This window comes from Eulemur rufifrons, chromosome 7, assembly GCF_041146395.1.
Source record: "Eulemur rufifrons isolate Redbay chromosome 7, OSU_ERuf_1, whole genome shotgun sequence".
Taxonomy (NCBI): Eukaryota; Metazoa; Chordata; class Mammalia; order Primates; family Lemuridae; genus Eulemur; species Eulemur rufifrons.
Genome location: NC_090989.1, coordinates 254,190,747 through 254,207,452, shown reverse-complemented (window position 1 = coordinate 254,207,452; position 16,706 = coordinate 254,190,747). Strand labels below are relative to the sequence as shown.

General features: G+C 39.7%; 1 protein-coding gene across 1 annotated transcript in view; it reads right to left on the bottom strand.

Annotated features, from left to right (window-relative positions):
* The window catches only part of DCAF10 (DDB1 and CUL4 associated factor 10), a 49,227-nt gene extending 36,247 nt beyond the window's left edge, over nucleotides 1–12,980 (bottom strand). Inside the window, exon 1 of the mRNA XM_069476602.1 lies at nucleotides 11,787–12,980. Coding sequence (XP_069332703.1) covers nucleotides 11,787–12,343 — 557 coding nt within the window. The 5' untranslated portion in view covers nucleotides 12,344–12,980. The remainder of the gene's footprint in view (nucleotides 1–11,786) is intronic.
* Nucleotides 12,981–16,706: the final 3,726 nt, after the last annotated feature.

Genomic DNA, 16,706 nt, shown 5'->3' with positions numbered 1-16,706 from the left:
TTAACAGCAGGCACTCTTGTCTTGTTCCTGGATCTGCAAGAATACATTCAACACTTCACCATTAAGTATAATGTTTGCTGTAGGTTTTGCAGGCAGATTCCTATTACTGGATTAAGGGAAGTTCTCTTCTACTTCAATTTTGCTAGGTTCTTTTTTTTTTTTTTTTTCATGAATACATCTCAAATTGTGCAAGTTATTTTTCACCATTTATTGAGATAGTCCAGTATTTTTTCCTTCAATATATTATTGTAGTGATTTACACTAACTTTATTTTCTAATTTCAAATCAATCTTTTATTTCTACAACATTGCTAGATTCAGTTGGCTAATATTTTGTTTAGGGTTTTTCCATCTATTTTCTTCAGTGCGACTGAATGGTAACTTTGCATTCTTATGCTGTTCTTGTTTTGTATAAAGCTTATGCTAACATCATAAAATGAGTTGAAGACTGATCCTTGTTATTGTCTATAAAACCATCTGGACCTAACTACTGAGGCAGTATTAATGATTATAGCACTATCTAGGCTTTCGAATCTTTTACAATTGTCAGTTTTGGTAATTTCTACTTTTCTAGGAATTGGCCTGTATAATTGAAGTTTAAAATTTTATTGGCATAAAATCAGTCACAATATCTTCTATTTCTACTTTTAAACTTTTAAAATTGAAGTATGAAATACATCCAGAAAACTGCACAAACCATATGAATGCATCACAGTGAATAATCCAAAATGGAATACACTCATGTAATCATCATGTAGGTCAAATAGAAAGCTACCGACATTTCAGAAGCTCCCTTTCTGCCACTTCTTAATCACTAATGCCTCTACTTCCAAAAGTAACCACCATTACTGACTTCTAATATTGCCTTTAAAAAAACTTTTAGTAAAAGAATAGAGTATGAATTCTTTTATGACTGGCTTATTTTGCACATTATGTTTTATGAGATTCATCCATGTGGTCACTAGCACTCTGGCATTCTCATTAATGAGTGTTATTCCACTGTACAAATACAATTTATACATTCTACTGTTGATGGACATTTGTAAATTATAAACATTATAAATAAGGTTGCTTTAAATTCTTGTACATGTCCTGCAATACTTATGTATACATTTCTGTTGGCTATATACTAAGAGTAAAATTGAATTATAGGTACTAGTTTGATCATTTAGAAGACAGTGACAAATAGTTTACAAAGTGGTTAAACTGTACTCTGATCTTATTCCTTTTTACCTTCTTTGGGTGTAAATTGCTATTCTGTTTTGAAGTTCTTGAGATGGATGCGTACTTAGCTTACTGACTTTCAGCCTTTCTTCTTTTCCAATACATGCATTTAGGGTTATGGATTTTTCATGGTTTTAGCTGCAATTGCACAAATCCTGATATACAGTATTTTCATCAAATATTTGTATAACTTATATTGTGATTTCTTCTTTGACTCACAAGTTATTTAAAAGGGTATTTCCAAACAAAGAAATTTTCTAGTTATTTATTTCTTGTACTTTCATTGAAGAACACACCCTGCTCAATCTCAATCCTTGGAAATTATATGAATTTGCCTTTTGTGTTTTGATATTAATAGAGCACACCAACTTTCATTTAATTAATGCTAGCAATGGTATGCCTTGACATTCTTTTACTTTAAAATTTTCTGTCTCCTTACAGTTCAGGTATGTCTTCTGTAAGAAGTTTTTAAAAATCTGATCTGACAAACATTGTCTCAATCGATTTACCTTTAATGTAATTATTAGTAATCTTTGAGTTTAAAGCTGCCATCTTAGAATTTCCTTTCCATTTGCTCTGTCTGTTCTATGTCCATTTCATCTTCTTTCTTGCTCTTAAAATTTTAGTGTACTTATTTCCCCCTATATAGTCTATATTTAAATATACCTTATACATTTAATTTTATAGGTATATATTTAAATATACCTTCTTTTACTATTCTTTTAGTGAATAGTATTCTTTTAGTGAATACATCATGCATCAACTTTTTTCTTTTTAAACAGACAGGGTCTTGCTCTGTCGCCCAGGCTGGAGTGCAGTAGGCACCATCATAGCTCACTATAACCCCAGACTCCTGGGCTCAAGTGATCCTCCTGCCTCAGCATCCCATGTAGCTGGGACTACTGGCACATGCCACCACTCCTAGCTAATTTGTTAAAAAAATTTTTGTAGAGCAGAGGTCTTGCTATATTGCCCAGGCTGATCTCAAACTTCCCACCTCAAGCAATTCTCCCGCCTCAGCCTCCCAAAATGCTAGGATTACAGGAGTGAGCCACTGCAGCCAGCCCATGCATCAGTTTTTTAAAGCAAAGTACAAATTATTACTTCTATCACTTCTTCGATGATGCAAGAACCTTAGCTCACTTCCAACTCCCTTTAAACCACCCTAATATTTAATTTTTGAGGTATAATTTATATATAAATTTCATGTTCCACTAAAAAGTCTTGTTTTATAAGTTAACACTCATTTTGATTTACACATATATTTACTTTTTCTGTTCTTTTCATTTCTTCCTATACCTCTGATCCTCCATCTGAGATAAAATTTTGCTTCCCTCTAAAGAATAATTTTTGTTACTTCTTTCTGTGTAGATGTGACAGTGGTGAATTCTCTCAATATTTATGTCTGAAAATTTCTTTACTTTTATTCTTGATAGATTTGGATATAAAATCCTAGGTAGGCAATTATTTTCTTTCAGCACTTTGAAGATTGCATCTATTGTCTCCTGACTTCCATTGTTTTGGCAATGAACTTAGATCTCTTTTTGTGCGTTTGAAAGTAATCCATCTTTTTCCTCTACCTGCATTTAAGGTTTTCTCTTTGTCTTTGCGCATGTGTATGCTTCATTTTGTTTTTAGCAGCTTTACTCTTGTACCTAAGTGTGGTTCTTTCTCTTGCGTGGGATTTAAAGCTCTTCTTCAATATATGATGTCTTTTGTCAATTTTTAAAATTCTCAGCCATTATCTCCTCAAATATTGCTTCATCCCCATTCTAACACCTCCTTCTGTGTTACATTTATATGACTTTTTCGCTGTCTTATGATATATATTTAATCTCTATGTCCCATATTAGTGAATCTGAGCTTTATTCTGTATTTTTTTTCCAATCTAGTCTCAAGCTCACAAATCCTTCAGCTGTGCCTAGTCTGTGGTTAAATCGTCCAGTGCATTCTTATCAGTTACTATACTTTTCGATTCTAGAATTTGTATGTTTTTTCCTTTTTTTTTTTTTTTTTAGACAGAGTCTCACTCTGTTGCCCGGGCTAGAGTGAGTGCCATGGCGTCAGTCTAACTCACAACCACCTCAAACTCCTGGACTTAAGCGATCCTACTGCCTCAGCCTCCCGAGTAGCTGGGACTACAGGCATGCGCCACCATGCCCGGCTAATTTTTTCTATGTATATATTTTAGTTGTCCATATAATTTCTTTCTATTTTTAGTAGAGACGGGGTCTCACTCTTGCTCAGGCTGGTCTTGAACTCCTGACCTCGAGCGATCCACCCGCCTCGGCCTCCCAGAGTGCTAGGATTACAGGCGTGAGCCACCGCGCCCGGCCTGTTTTTTCATTTTTATAGCTTCTAGTTCTCTGCTAAATTTCTCCATCTTATCTTTTAATTCCTTGAACATACTGAATAAAATTGTTGTGGGTTTTTTTTTTTTTTTTTTTTTTTGAGACAGAGTCTTGCTCTGTTGCCCGGGCTGGAGTGCCATGGCGTTAGCCTAGCTCACAGCAACCTCAAACTCCTGGGCTTAAGCAATCCTTCTGCCTCAGCCTCCTGAGTAGCTAGGACTACAAGCATGTGCCATCATGCCTGGCTAATTTTTTTCTCTCTATATTTTTAGCTGTCCAGATAATTTCTTTCTATTTTTAGTAGAGACAGGGTCTCGCTCTTGCTCAGGCTGGTCTCGAACTCCTGACCTTGAGCAATCCTCCTGCTTCGGCCTCCCAGAGTGCTAGGATTACTGGCGTGAGCCACCACGCCCAGCCATGAATAAAGTTTCAATGTCAGATCTCCTGTGGGGCTAGTTCTATCATGTATTGATTCTCTTGGGTTTAAGACAACTAATCTCCTTATTTGCCTGGTTACTTTTTATTGAATGCCCATCACTATATATAAACAATTATAGAGATAATTTAAAGCATTGGATGATATTATCTTCTTCCAGAAAAGATTCACATTTAATTATGGCAAGCAGGCTACATTTGAGGTGCCTGTAATCTAAGAACTTCTTAAAGTTGATTTGAAGCTGGCCTTTAGTCCCTATGAGTACCATCTATTCCTGATTCACCCCTAGTCCTAGGGTACATATTTTTGGGGTTTCACCCAGAAGTCTTCTCCCTGTCAGATCCTAAAGTGCAATTTAAATCATCTCATCCAGCCTACTCTATGAGTCCATTAGAAACTCTATTCAGAATAGTCTCTTTGCTGCCGCTTTTGAAATTGACAGATGTCTCTCAGAGAAAAGTGACCTCAAATGCTGGGCTCACATCTATGGCTTCCCTATTTTATAGATTTTCATCCTGCAATTTCTTTATTGCCTGCCCTGATAATTCTTCAATCCCTTTAAACATAAGCTTTTTATATCTTACATTAAATATTTAATATTTCTCCAAGTTTTTTTGTTTGTTTGTTTTCAGACAGAATCTTGCTCTGTTGCCAGGGCTAGAGTGCCATGGTGTCAGCCTAGCTCACAGCAACCTCAAACTCCTGGGTTCCAGCAATTCTTCTGCCTCAGCTTCCCAAGTAGCTGAGACTAGAGAGGCATGCCACCACACCCAGCTAATTTTTGCTATTTTTAGTAGAGACAGGGTCTCCCTCTTGCTCAGGCTGGTCTGGAACTCCTAAATTTAAGCAATCCTCCCACTTCAGCCTCCCAGAGTGCTAGGATTACAGGTGTGAGCCACTGTGCCCAGCCTAATATTTCCCCAGGTTTCTCTGATTATTCTCAATTAGAGGATTGGTTCAAGCCACTAAGACTGCTACTTCTGGAAAGCTACAATCTCTACCTCTTGGACCTGAAGTTGTCCCCCTTTTCATTCTGAAATTGTTTGTGTTTTGTTGATCATTGACATGAGTGTTTTTCATAAGTCTTTTCAAAGACAAACTTTTCTCCTTGTTATGTCTATTGATTTTTTTTATTTCACTAATTTCAACTTTTTTTTTTTTACTATATTTCCTTCTGCTTGCTATAGATATACTTGGCTATTATTTGCAAATAAGTTTGCTATTCTCTTTCTTGAGATGAATATTTAGCTTGTTAACTTTCCTTGTCTTCCTTTCCAGTTTATTAATTCAAAGACTGTAATTTTCCTACTAAGTACTGTTTTACTTACATCTCACAAGTTTTGAGACATGTGCCACTTACATTATCATTTAGCTATAAACATTTCTCCCATCCATGTACTAACCAGGGCTGACTCTGCTTAGCTTGCAGGATAAGATCAGGCACATTCACAGTAACATTTTTTATTTCCCTTATAATTTCTTCTTTGACCTATGAATTATTTATAAATGTTTCTTAAAATACATGAGATTTTTCTAGTTATCTTTTTATTTATTTTCTCACTGTGGTGAGAAAGCGTATTCTGTACAACACAAATTTTTTGAAATTTATGGCCTTATAAGTGAAAATTTTGTAAATGTTTCTTGTGTTTGAAAAAAATAAGCATGAGTTACACATAATTAAATATGATATTTTAAAAGGTTAAATATTCAATGGTAATATAACTTAACATGAACAAAATTTAAAAACATTTTCTAAATAAACTGATCTATACAGATTGTAAAAATACTTGCCAAATGATATTAGCTATAGCTCAAATTTTTCATCAAATTATTCTAGCAATTTCCATTTATTAATTTTTAGAAATTGTAGCCATCATCTCTAATTTGACCCAGAAGCCCTTTTCTGAACCATGAATTGACATATTAAATTGATAGTCATTAAGTAACTTGAAAACTGAAAAGTCAAGAAAAGTGAAAAACAAAAATCTCTATTAACATCAACAGAAATGTTCACGGGGCTAAATCTTCTTTTCAGCTTTTGCTGAAGTATATTGAAAATACTTTTAGCCTTTAGAATGCCTATTGTTAATTTCGTATATTCAATGTGTTTAATTGTATTAATAACCAAGTCACAAAAATAACTCAGTGATATATCATATTTATCTCAAACCTATTCCCTCGATTCAAAGGAAAGGTAACGTAGTATGGAAGTTAAAAGCATACATACACCAAGGTACAAAACCTTTGTTTAATGACCGTTCTGCTTCTCAGTTCCCCCAACTAAATGGGACTGGTACAGAGAAAAAGAATTTTTTTCGTAGTCATTTTCATTAATAAAATGAGTTTTATTATTATCTGTGGTAAGCAGGTATTCAGTGGGTCTTGGCAAACTTATCCCATTAAATAATGGTAAAATTCAACAGGAATGAAAATTAAGGATCTGCATCCCAGGAGTTATTCATCCACAAACCATCCCCATAGGCCTCATTCATCTGCTGTAGATTCTATCCTGCCATGCAGTACACACTGTGCCAAGAGAGTTAATGTTTGGATAACTGTAGTAGCACAGTACTATTCATTTGACTGAATTTCTCTGTATGTCGCCAGAGGTTGTAGTTCCCACAAGTGGCCATGTGAAAGTGACTTGAGAAAGGTAGGCAGCCTTGCCCTCTGGGAAACTCGATGGTCACTGGGCATCTGCCTATGGATTCTGTGTGTGTGGGAGAGTGCCAGGCGTGCGTGAGGAGCACTCACAATGGATGCTGGCCTATAGTTCTGCAGTGAGATGTTTGTTGATGGTCTCTTGCTGTGTCGATTCTTAATTCTTTAGTTGCTGTATAATGGATTACTCTGGGAAGTCCCAAGGAAGGTGCTGAAGTAATTAGGATGACACTTAACAGGCTTCCGCAGTAACTATTCAACTACTATGGACATGTGCATTTTAACAATTGGTACACCTGAGCCAATGTGTACCAGCTGAATATCAGGCCTGAATGCAGCCTATAAGAGCCCTTAAAAGCAAGATTTTAAATGGTGCTCTTCATATCTTGTATATCCTTATGTTTGTGTTTGCCTGATTAACTGAGGTGCACTGAAATCTTTCCCTATGATGATAAATTTCCCTGTTTTCTCCCTTAAAGTTATTAAATTTTGATGTATACATTTTAAATCTAAAGGTCATTCAAGTTTAGACTCATTTAAATCCCTAGGCGAGGCCAGTCCTGGTGGCTCATGCCTGTAATCCTAGCACTCTAGGAGACCAAGGCAGGAGGATCCCTTGAGGTCAGGAGTTCCACACCAGCCTGAGCAAGAGCGAGACTCTGTCTCTACCACAAGTAGAAAAATTAGCCAGTACAGTGGCGCTCACCTGTAATCCCAGCTACTCAGGAGGCTGAGGCAGGAGGGATCACTGGAGCCCAGGAGTTTGAGGTTGCAGTGAGCTATGACGATGCCACTGCACTCTACCTGGGACAAGGGAAAGAGACTCTGTCTCCACCAAAAAAAAAAAAAAAAAAAAAAAATTCCCTAGGCAAATGCCCAAACATCCAGGTGAATTGAGCTTTTATCATTATGAAGTGACTGTCTATCTCTAATAATTTTTTTTGCCTTGAAGCCTATTTTATTCTGGTATTTAGTTCACCAGCTTACTTTTATTTAGAATGTGTTTGATACATCTTCCACAATCCTTTTACTTTTTTCCCTGTAATCTAATAATCTTTGCCTTTTAATTAGAACATTCAGTACCTTTATAGTTATTGTAACTAGTAATATTTAGATTATTTTCAGCTATTCTTTGTGCTTTATTATGCTTTTTTTTTTCTTTCCCTTTTTTGCCTTCTTTGGGGATTTTTTTTCTCATTTCATATTTTTTCCTCTACTAGTCTGGAAATTATATATACTTTCTTGTCTTTGGTTCCTTGAAAATTTTAATATGCATACTTATTAAAGTCTGAAGTTAATATATCATAATATATATAATTCTCCCTCAAAAAACATAAGGAACTTAAAACATCCCCTCATAATTTATATACTATCGTCTACTATTTTAGCTCCATCTTTGTTAATTCCAAAAGACATTATCAGATTTAGTTTTACATACGCATTTACCACTTTCTTTGCTCTTCATTCCTTCTAGTATCTCAGACCTGCCATTTGAAAATAATTTCCTTCTCTCTGAATTTAGAATTCCTTTATTTAAAATCAGCGGGTAGACTGGGTGTGGTGACTTTATGCCTCTAATCCTAGCACTCTGGGAGGCCAAAGTGGGAGGACTCCTTGAGGTCAGGAGTTTGAGACCAGCCTGAACAAAATCAAGAACCGATGTCTACTAAAAATAGAAAATTAGCCAGCCATTCATGGCTCATGCCTGTAGTCCCAGGAGGACCGCTTGAGCCCAGGAGTTTGAGGTTGCAGTGAGATATAATGATACCACTGCACTCTACCAGGGCAACAGAGCAAGACTCTGTCTCCAAATAAAAATAAAAAAACTCTGCTGGCAAACTCACTCAGCCTTGCTTGTCTGAATATGTATTCATTTCATCTTTGTTCTTGACAAGGACAGAGAATCCATCTGTCAGGTATAAATCTAGTCTGAGGTTTTTCCCAGCAAATTGAAAATAATGACCACTGTCTCTGGCTTTACACTGTAATTGATGACTAATTGGCTATCACTCTCCTAATTCTCCTTTGAGTTCTTTTTTTCTCTAACTTCTAAGATCTTATATTATTGTCCCACAGTTTCACTATATCTAGGGAGGATTCCTGCTTGGATTTGTTGGGCTTCTTAAATCATGGCTTGGTGCCTTTCTTCAATTCTGTAGATTTCTCAGCTACCATGTCTTCAAATAGTCTTCCCAACTCCATTATATTTCATTTTCTTCAGGAAGTCTGACTAAATATACGGTACGCTTTTTCTCTCTATGCTCCATGTCACTAAACCTCCTTCATATTTTCAGTCTTTATGTTTCTGAGGTCTGCATTCTGGACAATTTCTTCACTTCTATTTTCCAATATACTAATTTTCTCTATAGCTGTACCTAATGTGTTCTCATAGAGGACAGCTTGAGAAGGTCTGACATACTATTATCTAATTTATTAACATTATCAAATTTACTTTTTCAAAATGTCATTGTAGGAGGTATACACTTATTTTGACAATGTTGTTAACACTTAAAACATTTTTAGAATTCTTTAGAAATTACCTTCTAGTCCATATATTCTTTCATTTCTTTTTTAGTGCCAAATTCCTTCTAGTTTGGTGCCTATTAAATTCATAATTTCAATCCTTACGTTCTGTGTCACTCCTCCTCTGTATTGAGAAGTCCTTGTTAAGTGACAATGGTTATGCTGCCTGATAAGCTGATTTAACTTATACCTCTGAAGGATATAAAAAACTATTTCATTTAACACAGATATATCAACTACCTGTAAAATTACTTTAAGTCCAACATAAATGTTGGGCATAACAGCTGAAAAATACTGAAAAATTAAAACATTGAACTATTTTCACTCATCACCCTGACAGAGATGAAAAATAATGGCAATATGCAATGTTACCAAGGGTATGGGGAGAAAGGCACTTTCAAGTGTGTCTCGAATACAGGAATGAGAATTGGTATGATCTTCACAGAGGAATTTAACAATAGGTATCATAAATTTTCATAACTTTTGCAATCATTCTAGGGACTTATCCTAAGGATATAAATATAAAATATTAGTACAAAGAGGTTTTATTTAAGCTAATGAAAAATTTAAAATAATGTAGGAATATATTAACATAAGTAGTTCACAATATACCATAAGAAAAGCAGGCTACAAAACAGTATGATTCCATGTTTATACTAAAATATACATGAAGAAAAATTTCCTTGGCTATCCATTCAGTCTCTGGGATCATAAGTGATGTTTAGCTTCTTTTTGCTTATTTATTGGCTAGGTTTTCCACAAGGAGCATATATTAATTATGTAATTAAAAATTATTGAATTGTTTTAAGTACCAGAATGCCTAGCATCTTTTACAAAAATGTTTTTCTGGGAAAATACAGCCTAGATTCAAACAAGAATTGTAAGTATTAATAATATATCCCTCATTCTCAAAGCCCTGTAATTCCTTCTTCATAACTCATTCTACCCCTCCCACCCTCTACCTAAAAATCTCACATCAAAAGAGTAGAAATAGCTACTTCTGAATTCTTGAAAGAATAGGTAGGAGGCTGGGAGGAGATAAGCCAGGATATGGAGAAAAGAGAAACTCAATGTTTATGAGGAACAGACTCTTGGTGTTTTCAGAGAACTTCAGGAATAGGGCTTGGTTGGAGGAAGGATGAGAGGAGGCTCCATGAATGAACTTCCGCAAAATAGTTTCTCCTCTCACCAATTTTACCCCTTACTTAGGAGTGCATCCACTGCTACAAGCTCTACCCAACTGCTGTAAGGAGAAACCCCAGAGATCCCAGCACTTGTGAGTAGGAAGAAGTATTTCCATCAGTGAACTGGAATAGGGTCTACCTGCTCACAGTAATTTCTGATTCTGTTCTTTGCTCCTTTTCCTAGCACATTTTAGGTCTTTCTTCAGTAAAACCTTTTGCTTTGTAAACCTGTTGTTTTTCAGTTTCTCTAACATGGAATGCTGCTCTCCTACCACAGGTAGGACATAAGTCCCTTGATATACCAGTCTCCATGTTAAATACATCTATCCCGTCCCCAACCCTATTTTGGCTAATTTACCTCCTACTCATTTTTCTGATCTTGGTTCAAGTGTCACTTCCTCAGGGAAACCTTGCATGCCCTAGTCCACAACAGGTTCCTTCAAGACTTTATCTCAATTTGTAAATATATATTATGCATTATTTAGTATGGTTACTTACCATCTAGTTGAAGCAGTAAGCCCCAAGCTCAATGAAAACAGTGCCATTAGCTGGTTTTGCTCAGCACTGTTATTCCTGTGTTTGGAAAACAGCAAGTGCTCGACCAATATTTGCTGACTGAGGGAATCAATGAATGAACAACTAAGTAACTGCCGCCCCAGAAGCCTTGATGGGCTAAGATTATATTAACAACGTCATCTCATCGTAGAACCGTGTGCCAATTTTTCTTCGGATTGCTGTTAAACGTGTACTCACAAGGCAAAGTTTTAAATATATATATTATTTCGAAAATTTCCCATAGCTCAAAGTAAAACAAGACTAAACATGAAATATTTAATCAGCCGAGAAAAAAGCTGGACACCCTTAACAGAAGCATGTAGTAGTCTAGCCTGGGAACTTCACAAACGGACCAACTCAGGAGAAGCACCTCTCTGCGGTGTCTTAGTATGTTCCTTGAGCAAAGGACCGCACTTGTCCCCTGTGGCAACTCTAGGAACAGGGTACAGGAAATCTACAGGCTCCCTACCCTTAACACAAGTTTAGGCGAGAAAAACGCACGCCTAGGGTGACACGGAAAAAAAAGGGCATTTATTAAAAATGTATTTACTGAGCACCTACTATGTACCAGAAAGCCCTATCTCTGGGCTGGCTTGAAAGACCTGCTGTGTAGCTTTAGGCATTTATCCCCGAGTCCTGAAGGGGAGCAAATGAGGTCTGGCTTGCCTACCTCAAAAGGCTGGGAAGGGGGCTCCAATAGCGATAAGGCGCTTCAGAAAGTGCCCAAGGGGCACGTAGGCCAGACGGACTCGCAAACCTCGACCCGAGCCGAGGCAGCGAGTCCTGGGCGGCCGTCCACGGGCAGCAGAGCTGGGCGGGGGCTGGGACCCGCCCTCCGAGGGGCCGCGCTTACCCGTCGGGCGAGTACTCAAGGTTGAAGACGGCACCGTGGGTGCGGGTGCTGAGGTACACCGAGTCCGCGGGGTGGATGGAACCATAGAGGTTAGTCATGGTGCGGAAATTGTCCCGCGCCGGGTCCACGAACAGCCCGCGGCCCAAGCTGCGCTCTCTCAGCCACCCAAAGAGCCTGGCGCCAGGGCCGCCCAGGCCCGCGCCGAGGCCATGCCGGCCCCGGCTCCCGGCCCTGCAGTCTGCCCCGGGCCGCTGGCGCGGCGGGGAGGGCGATGACGGCTCTCTCTGGGCGGAGGCAGCCGAGGACTCCGGGGATCTGGGCGGCTTGAGCTCTGGTGCACGCGCGGCCGAGGACAGCGAGGGGGCGCCGGGGCGACGAGGGCTCCGGGCGGGTGGCGGGGGAGGGGTTGCGTCAGCCCCGGGCTGTGGCAGCGCCGGCGGGGGAGGGGGAGAGGACGGCCTGGCGGCTGCCGCCTGCCCCCCATGGGACGCCAGCTCCTCGGCCCCGGCTCTGGTCGCCCCGTCCCCTCCAGGGCTACAAGGCCCAAAGGGAAACATGACCAACGCCCCCGCCCCCCGCTCCCGGCCGCTGCCCCGCCGGCCGCCACCTCAGCGCTCCCGCTCAGCCGCCACTTCCGGCGTGCGGCGGCCTCACCCCGCCGGCTGGAAACCTGCGCCGCCGCTGGGCCACCGTCCGCCGGGGACCAGGAAAGCTGGGACACCGCCGGCTGCGGGTGCTGGAGTCCCGGGATACGGAGGAAGGGAGCTGTACGTGTGAGCGACTGAGGGTGCCAGGGGCCGGGCTGTATGGAGCAGTTAGCGCCTGGGCACCGTGTACGGCAGAGTCGGTCTGTAGTTGTCAGTGACCTGTGGATGCGTGCCAGGGATGAGTGAACTGGACTAGTCAGTCCTGTGAGGCTGGGTGTGATTTTGCACAGAGTAGTGAGGGAGTAGAAATTACCGTATTATGTGCAGGTCACACAAAGTAAATGGCATGGCATGGCATACTGCCTACTTATCCTGAGAGTCACTGGACGCAAAAGTTAACTTTTACACTAAAAAGCCCTGGTCTGTACAGGGCCTAAAATAAGGGAGTCTACTGGTGCCCTGAATATCTATCCAACTCCCAGCTACTGTCCAGTAGGTCAAGTCTTTGTCGAGGCTAAAGCCTTCCTCTCTGCAGGAAGGAGCACATATTCAGCCTGGAGTAAGTGAAGGGAGCTGGAAAACTCAATCAAATTGCGAGCAATAGAGCACAGGGTGAGTCCTGCTTATCTGCCAGGCAGGGCGTGGAGGCCATGACACAGATGTAAGACCCTCATCTGTCTTTTTTTTTTTTTTTTTTTGAGACAGAGTCTCACTTTGTTGCCCAGGCTAGAGTGAGTGCCATGGCGTCAGCCTAGCTCACAGCAACCTCAAACTCCTGGGCTCAAGCGATCCTACAGCCTCAGCCTCCCGAGTAGCTGGGACTACAGGCATGTGCCACTATGCCCGGCTAATTTTTCTATATATATATTTTTAGTTGTCCATATAATTTCTTTCTATTTTTAGTAGAGACGGGGTCTCGCTCTTGCTCAGGCTGGTCTCGAACTCCTGACCTTGAGCGATCCACCCGCCTCGGCCTCCGAGAGTGCTAGGATTACAGGCGTGAGCCACCGCGCCCGGCCTAACCCTCATCTGTCTTAAGGATAAGTACTTGTTTGCAGAAAAGGATTACCGGGAACTGGGGGTTTCTTGGGAAGGGAAGCAGAGCCCTCAATAAAGTACAGCTTGAGATACAAGGAGAGGTAGAGTGAAGAACTGACAACTCTTCTAGGCCTTGATCAAAAGCTGTGTTGTAGAAAGCTCACATTTGGGGACTTTGAAGATAAGTCTGGAAGATCTGTGGAGGAACATCTGTGAGGAAAGATCTGAAGGACCTCTGGAGGAAGGGAATGAAATTCAGAGGCTGAACATTCAGCAAGTCCTCCCACCAGGAAGGTTAGTAGTTACTCAGTTCTTCCTGTCCATGAGCTGACTAAGAAAAAGGTGAGAAGCAGGCATCTTGAGTCATTCTTCCTGAGGTGTCCCCCAAGTTGCCCCCACAGAGCAGAAGAGGTGGTCTGTTTTATGACTGACAAATAATGTCCCTAAGGACCCACAACTTCTGGCTAAAACAGATACTTAGTGGCGGTCCTCTGCTTCCCCCTACCCCACCCCTACCCCAGCGCTGCTAAAGTTACAGTCAATGACTAAAATTTTATGGTCTGCAAAACCTTGACCACGATACATTTATCAATGTTATTGCCTTTTTTCTTTTGTGTATGTGTGACCTTACTTGAAAATAAATTACCTTTTATAAAAAGTGAAATTAAACTCAATTTTAAAAGGTTACATACTCCAAGGTATGTGAGGTACAGTTCCAACAGAAAAACACAAACTCTGCAGTGAGAGTTTATGCTGGCTGAAGATAATCAGATTTCGTAGTTCAAGCAATTCAAAATTAACACACTAGAGCCTCAAAGCTGATTAAGAATTGTTCACTGACAATTTAGAGAATCTAGAGAAACCAAATGACAGCAGAGATATTTTGTAGGTTTGCATGTAACTGTTAGATAATGAGATGGTTCTTGAATAGTTAAGATAGCCACAAACATAACGCAGTGGTAGTTGTAACACATGGAACAAGTCAGTATGCCAGATTTTTTTTTCTAAATGCTCCTACTTAAAGTATGAATGCTCACTTATTCCAAATAATTTTTACTAAAACTTAAAATAAGAATAATCTACACAGGACTAAAATTCTATTGAAATTTTTTTTTGAGACAGTGTCTCACTTTGTTGCCAGGGCCAGAGTGAGTGCCATGGCATCAGCCTAGCTCACAGCAACCTCAAACTCCTCTGCTCAAGTGATCCTTCTGCCTCATCCTCCCGAGTAGCTGGGACTATGGGCACGAGCCACCACGACCGGCTAATTTTTTGTTTCTATTTTTAGTTGACTGGCTAATTTTTTTTTTTTTTCTATTTTTAGTAGAGACGGGGTCTCACTCTTGCTCAGGCTGGTCTCGAACTCCTGACCTCAAGTGATCCTCCCGCCTCGGCCTCCCAGAGTGCTAGGATTACAGGCATGAGCCACCATGCCTGGCCTCGAATAATTAAATTATTTTTAAAATTTCATTTTCAGGTTCATTTCAAGGGTACAGAAGTACAATTTATTTTTGTGCATTGCTCTTAAATCCTGTAAAATTGCTGGACTTGTTTATTAGTTCTAACTACTTTTCTTTTGGTAGATTCCTTAGGACCTTCTATTTACTAGATCATATCAACTGCAAATAGAGATAGTTTTACTTCTTCCTTTCCTATCTGGGTATCTTTTATTGCTTTTTCTTGCTAAATTGCCCTGAATAGAACCTTTAGTGTAATGTTGAATAGAAATGGTAAAAGCAGACTTCTTTTCTTAATCCTGATCTTATAGGTAAAGTTTTCAGTCTTTCACCATTAAGTATGATATTATCTGTAGGTTTTTCATAGATGTCCTTATCAGACAAGAAGTTCCTTTCTAATTCTAGTAATTGAGTTTTTAAAAAATGACAGGGTCTTAGATTTTGTCAAATGCTTTCTCTGCATCAATTAAGATGGTATATACTCGATGATCTTGAAATGTAAAAGATAAAAAAGAAAAGGAAAAAACCTTTTTTAATGGTATATTAACTGATTTCAGATGTTAAAAGACCTTGTATTCCTGGGATTAATCCCACTTGGTCATGGTGTACAATCCTTTCTGTATATTGCTGGATTCAATGTTTTATTGAGGAGTTCTGTGTCTATATTCATAAGGAATACTGATCTGTAGTTTCCTTTCCTGGGGTGTCTTTGGTTTTGAAATCAGGGTATTACTGACCTCATAGAATCAGCTGCAATGTGTTCCCTCCTCTTCTATTTTGGAAGAGTTTGAAATTACTGGGTACTAATTCTTCTTTAAATGTTGGGTATACTTTACCAGTGAAGCCATCTGGGAATGGGCAGACTACCTTATTGCTATTAGTGATGAGTTTGATCTTACAACCTCATGATACCTTGTGCCAGTTATCAATGTATTGCTTCTCTCCTCCAAATTCACTTTTCACTGCCTGCTCTGAGAAAATAGATCTGAGCCTTTAAAATATTTTTTCTTTTGCTATCATGATAAACTTTTTATATAGAAGGCCCTGTAGAAGCATTTCAGGAGGAAGGGCTTTTGCTTCCTGGTCCTAGTGTGCTCACTGGCACGTTCCTGCAGCATGGCAGCTTCTCAGGCATCTACTCCTGCTTTATGTGGTGGCCAGAAACACCCAGCAGCTAACAGTGTTCCCTAGCGCTTTTATTGGGTAGCTTTATAGCAGAGGCTTCCAGGAAACCCTCTCCATGAATAGCTTTCCCCAGCACCCCAGAAGTGCCAGAAAATTCTGGAGGGTGGATTTATAACAAGTTCCACTGGCAGATTCCCAGTGACTTCTCGCCATTCAATGAGCCATGGCCATGCCTTGCCAACAAGGTCTCAGTCTGCCCTGGTTGAGGGGCAGGGGCTCCTCTTTGGGAGCTCTATCTCAGCACTAGGGGTAGTGGCTGTTCCTTGTATCCGCTATTCCTATACTCTGTAAAGCTCTCTTTAGTTCTTACTAGACATTCCCTAATTATTTCAATGCTCTGTTATAATAATCATTCTTATATATTAAACTTTCCCTATTCAAATTACTATGTAGTTTGTCTCCTGATTAGACCCTGACTGATAAGGACATCTCAAGTTTTTCCATAGACCCACCTATGTCTGGACATAGAAAGCAACCAATGAATGCAGTCCCTTAATAGCATCATGACACATAATTTTCATATGCAGTGGTCACAGTTTCAAGCTTTTTCTTTCATCCATCTTGAGCAGTTACAATCTGTGCAAAGTGCAGTG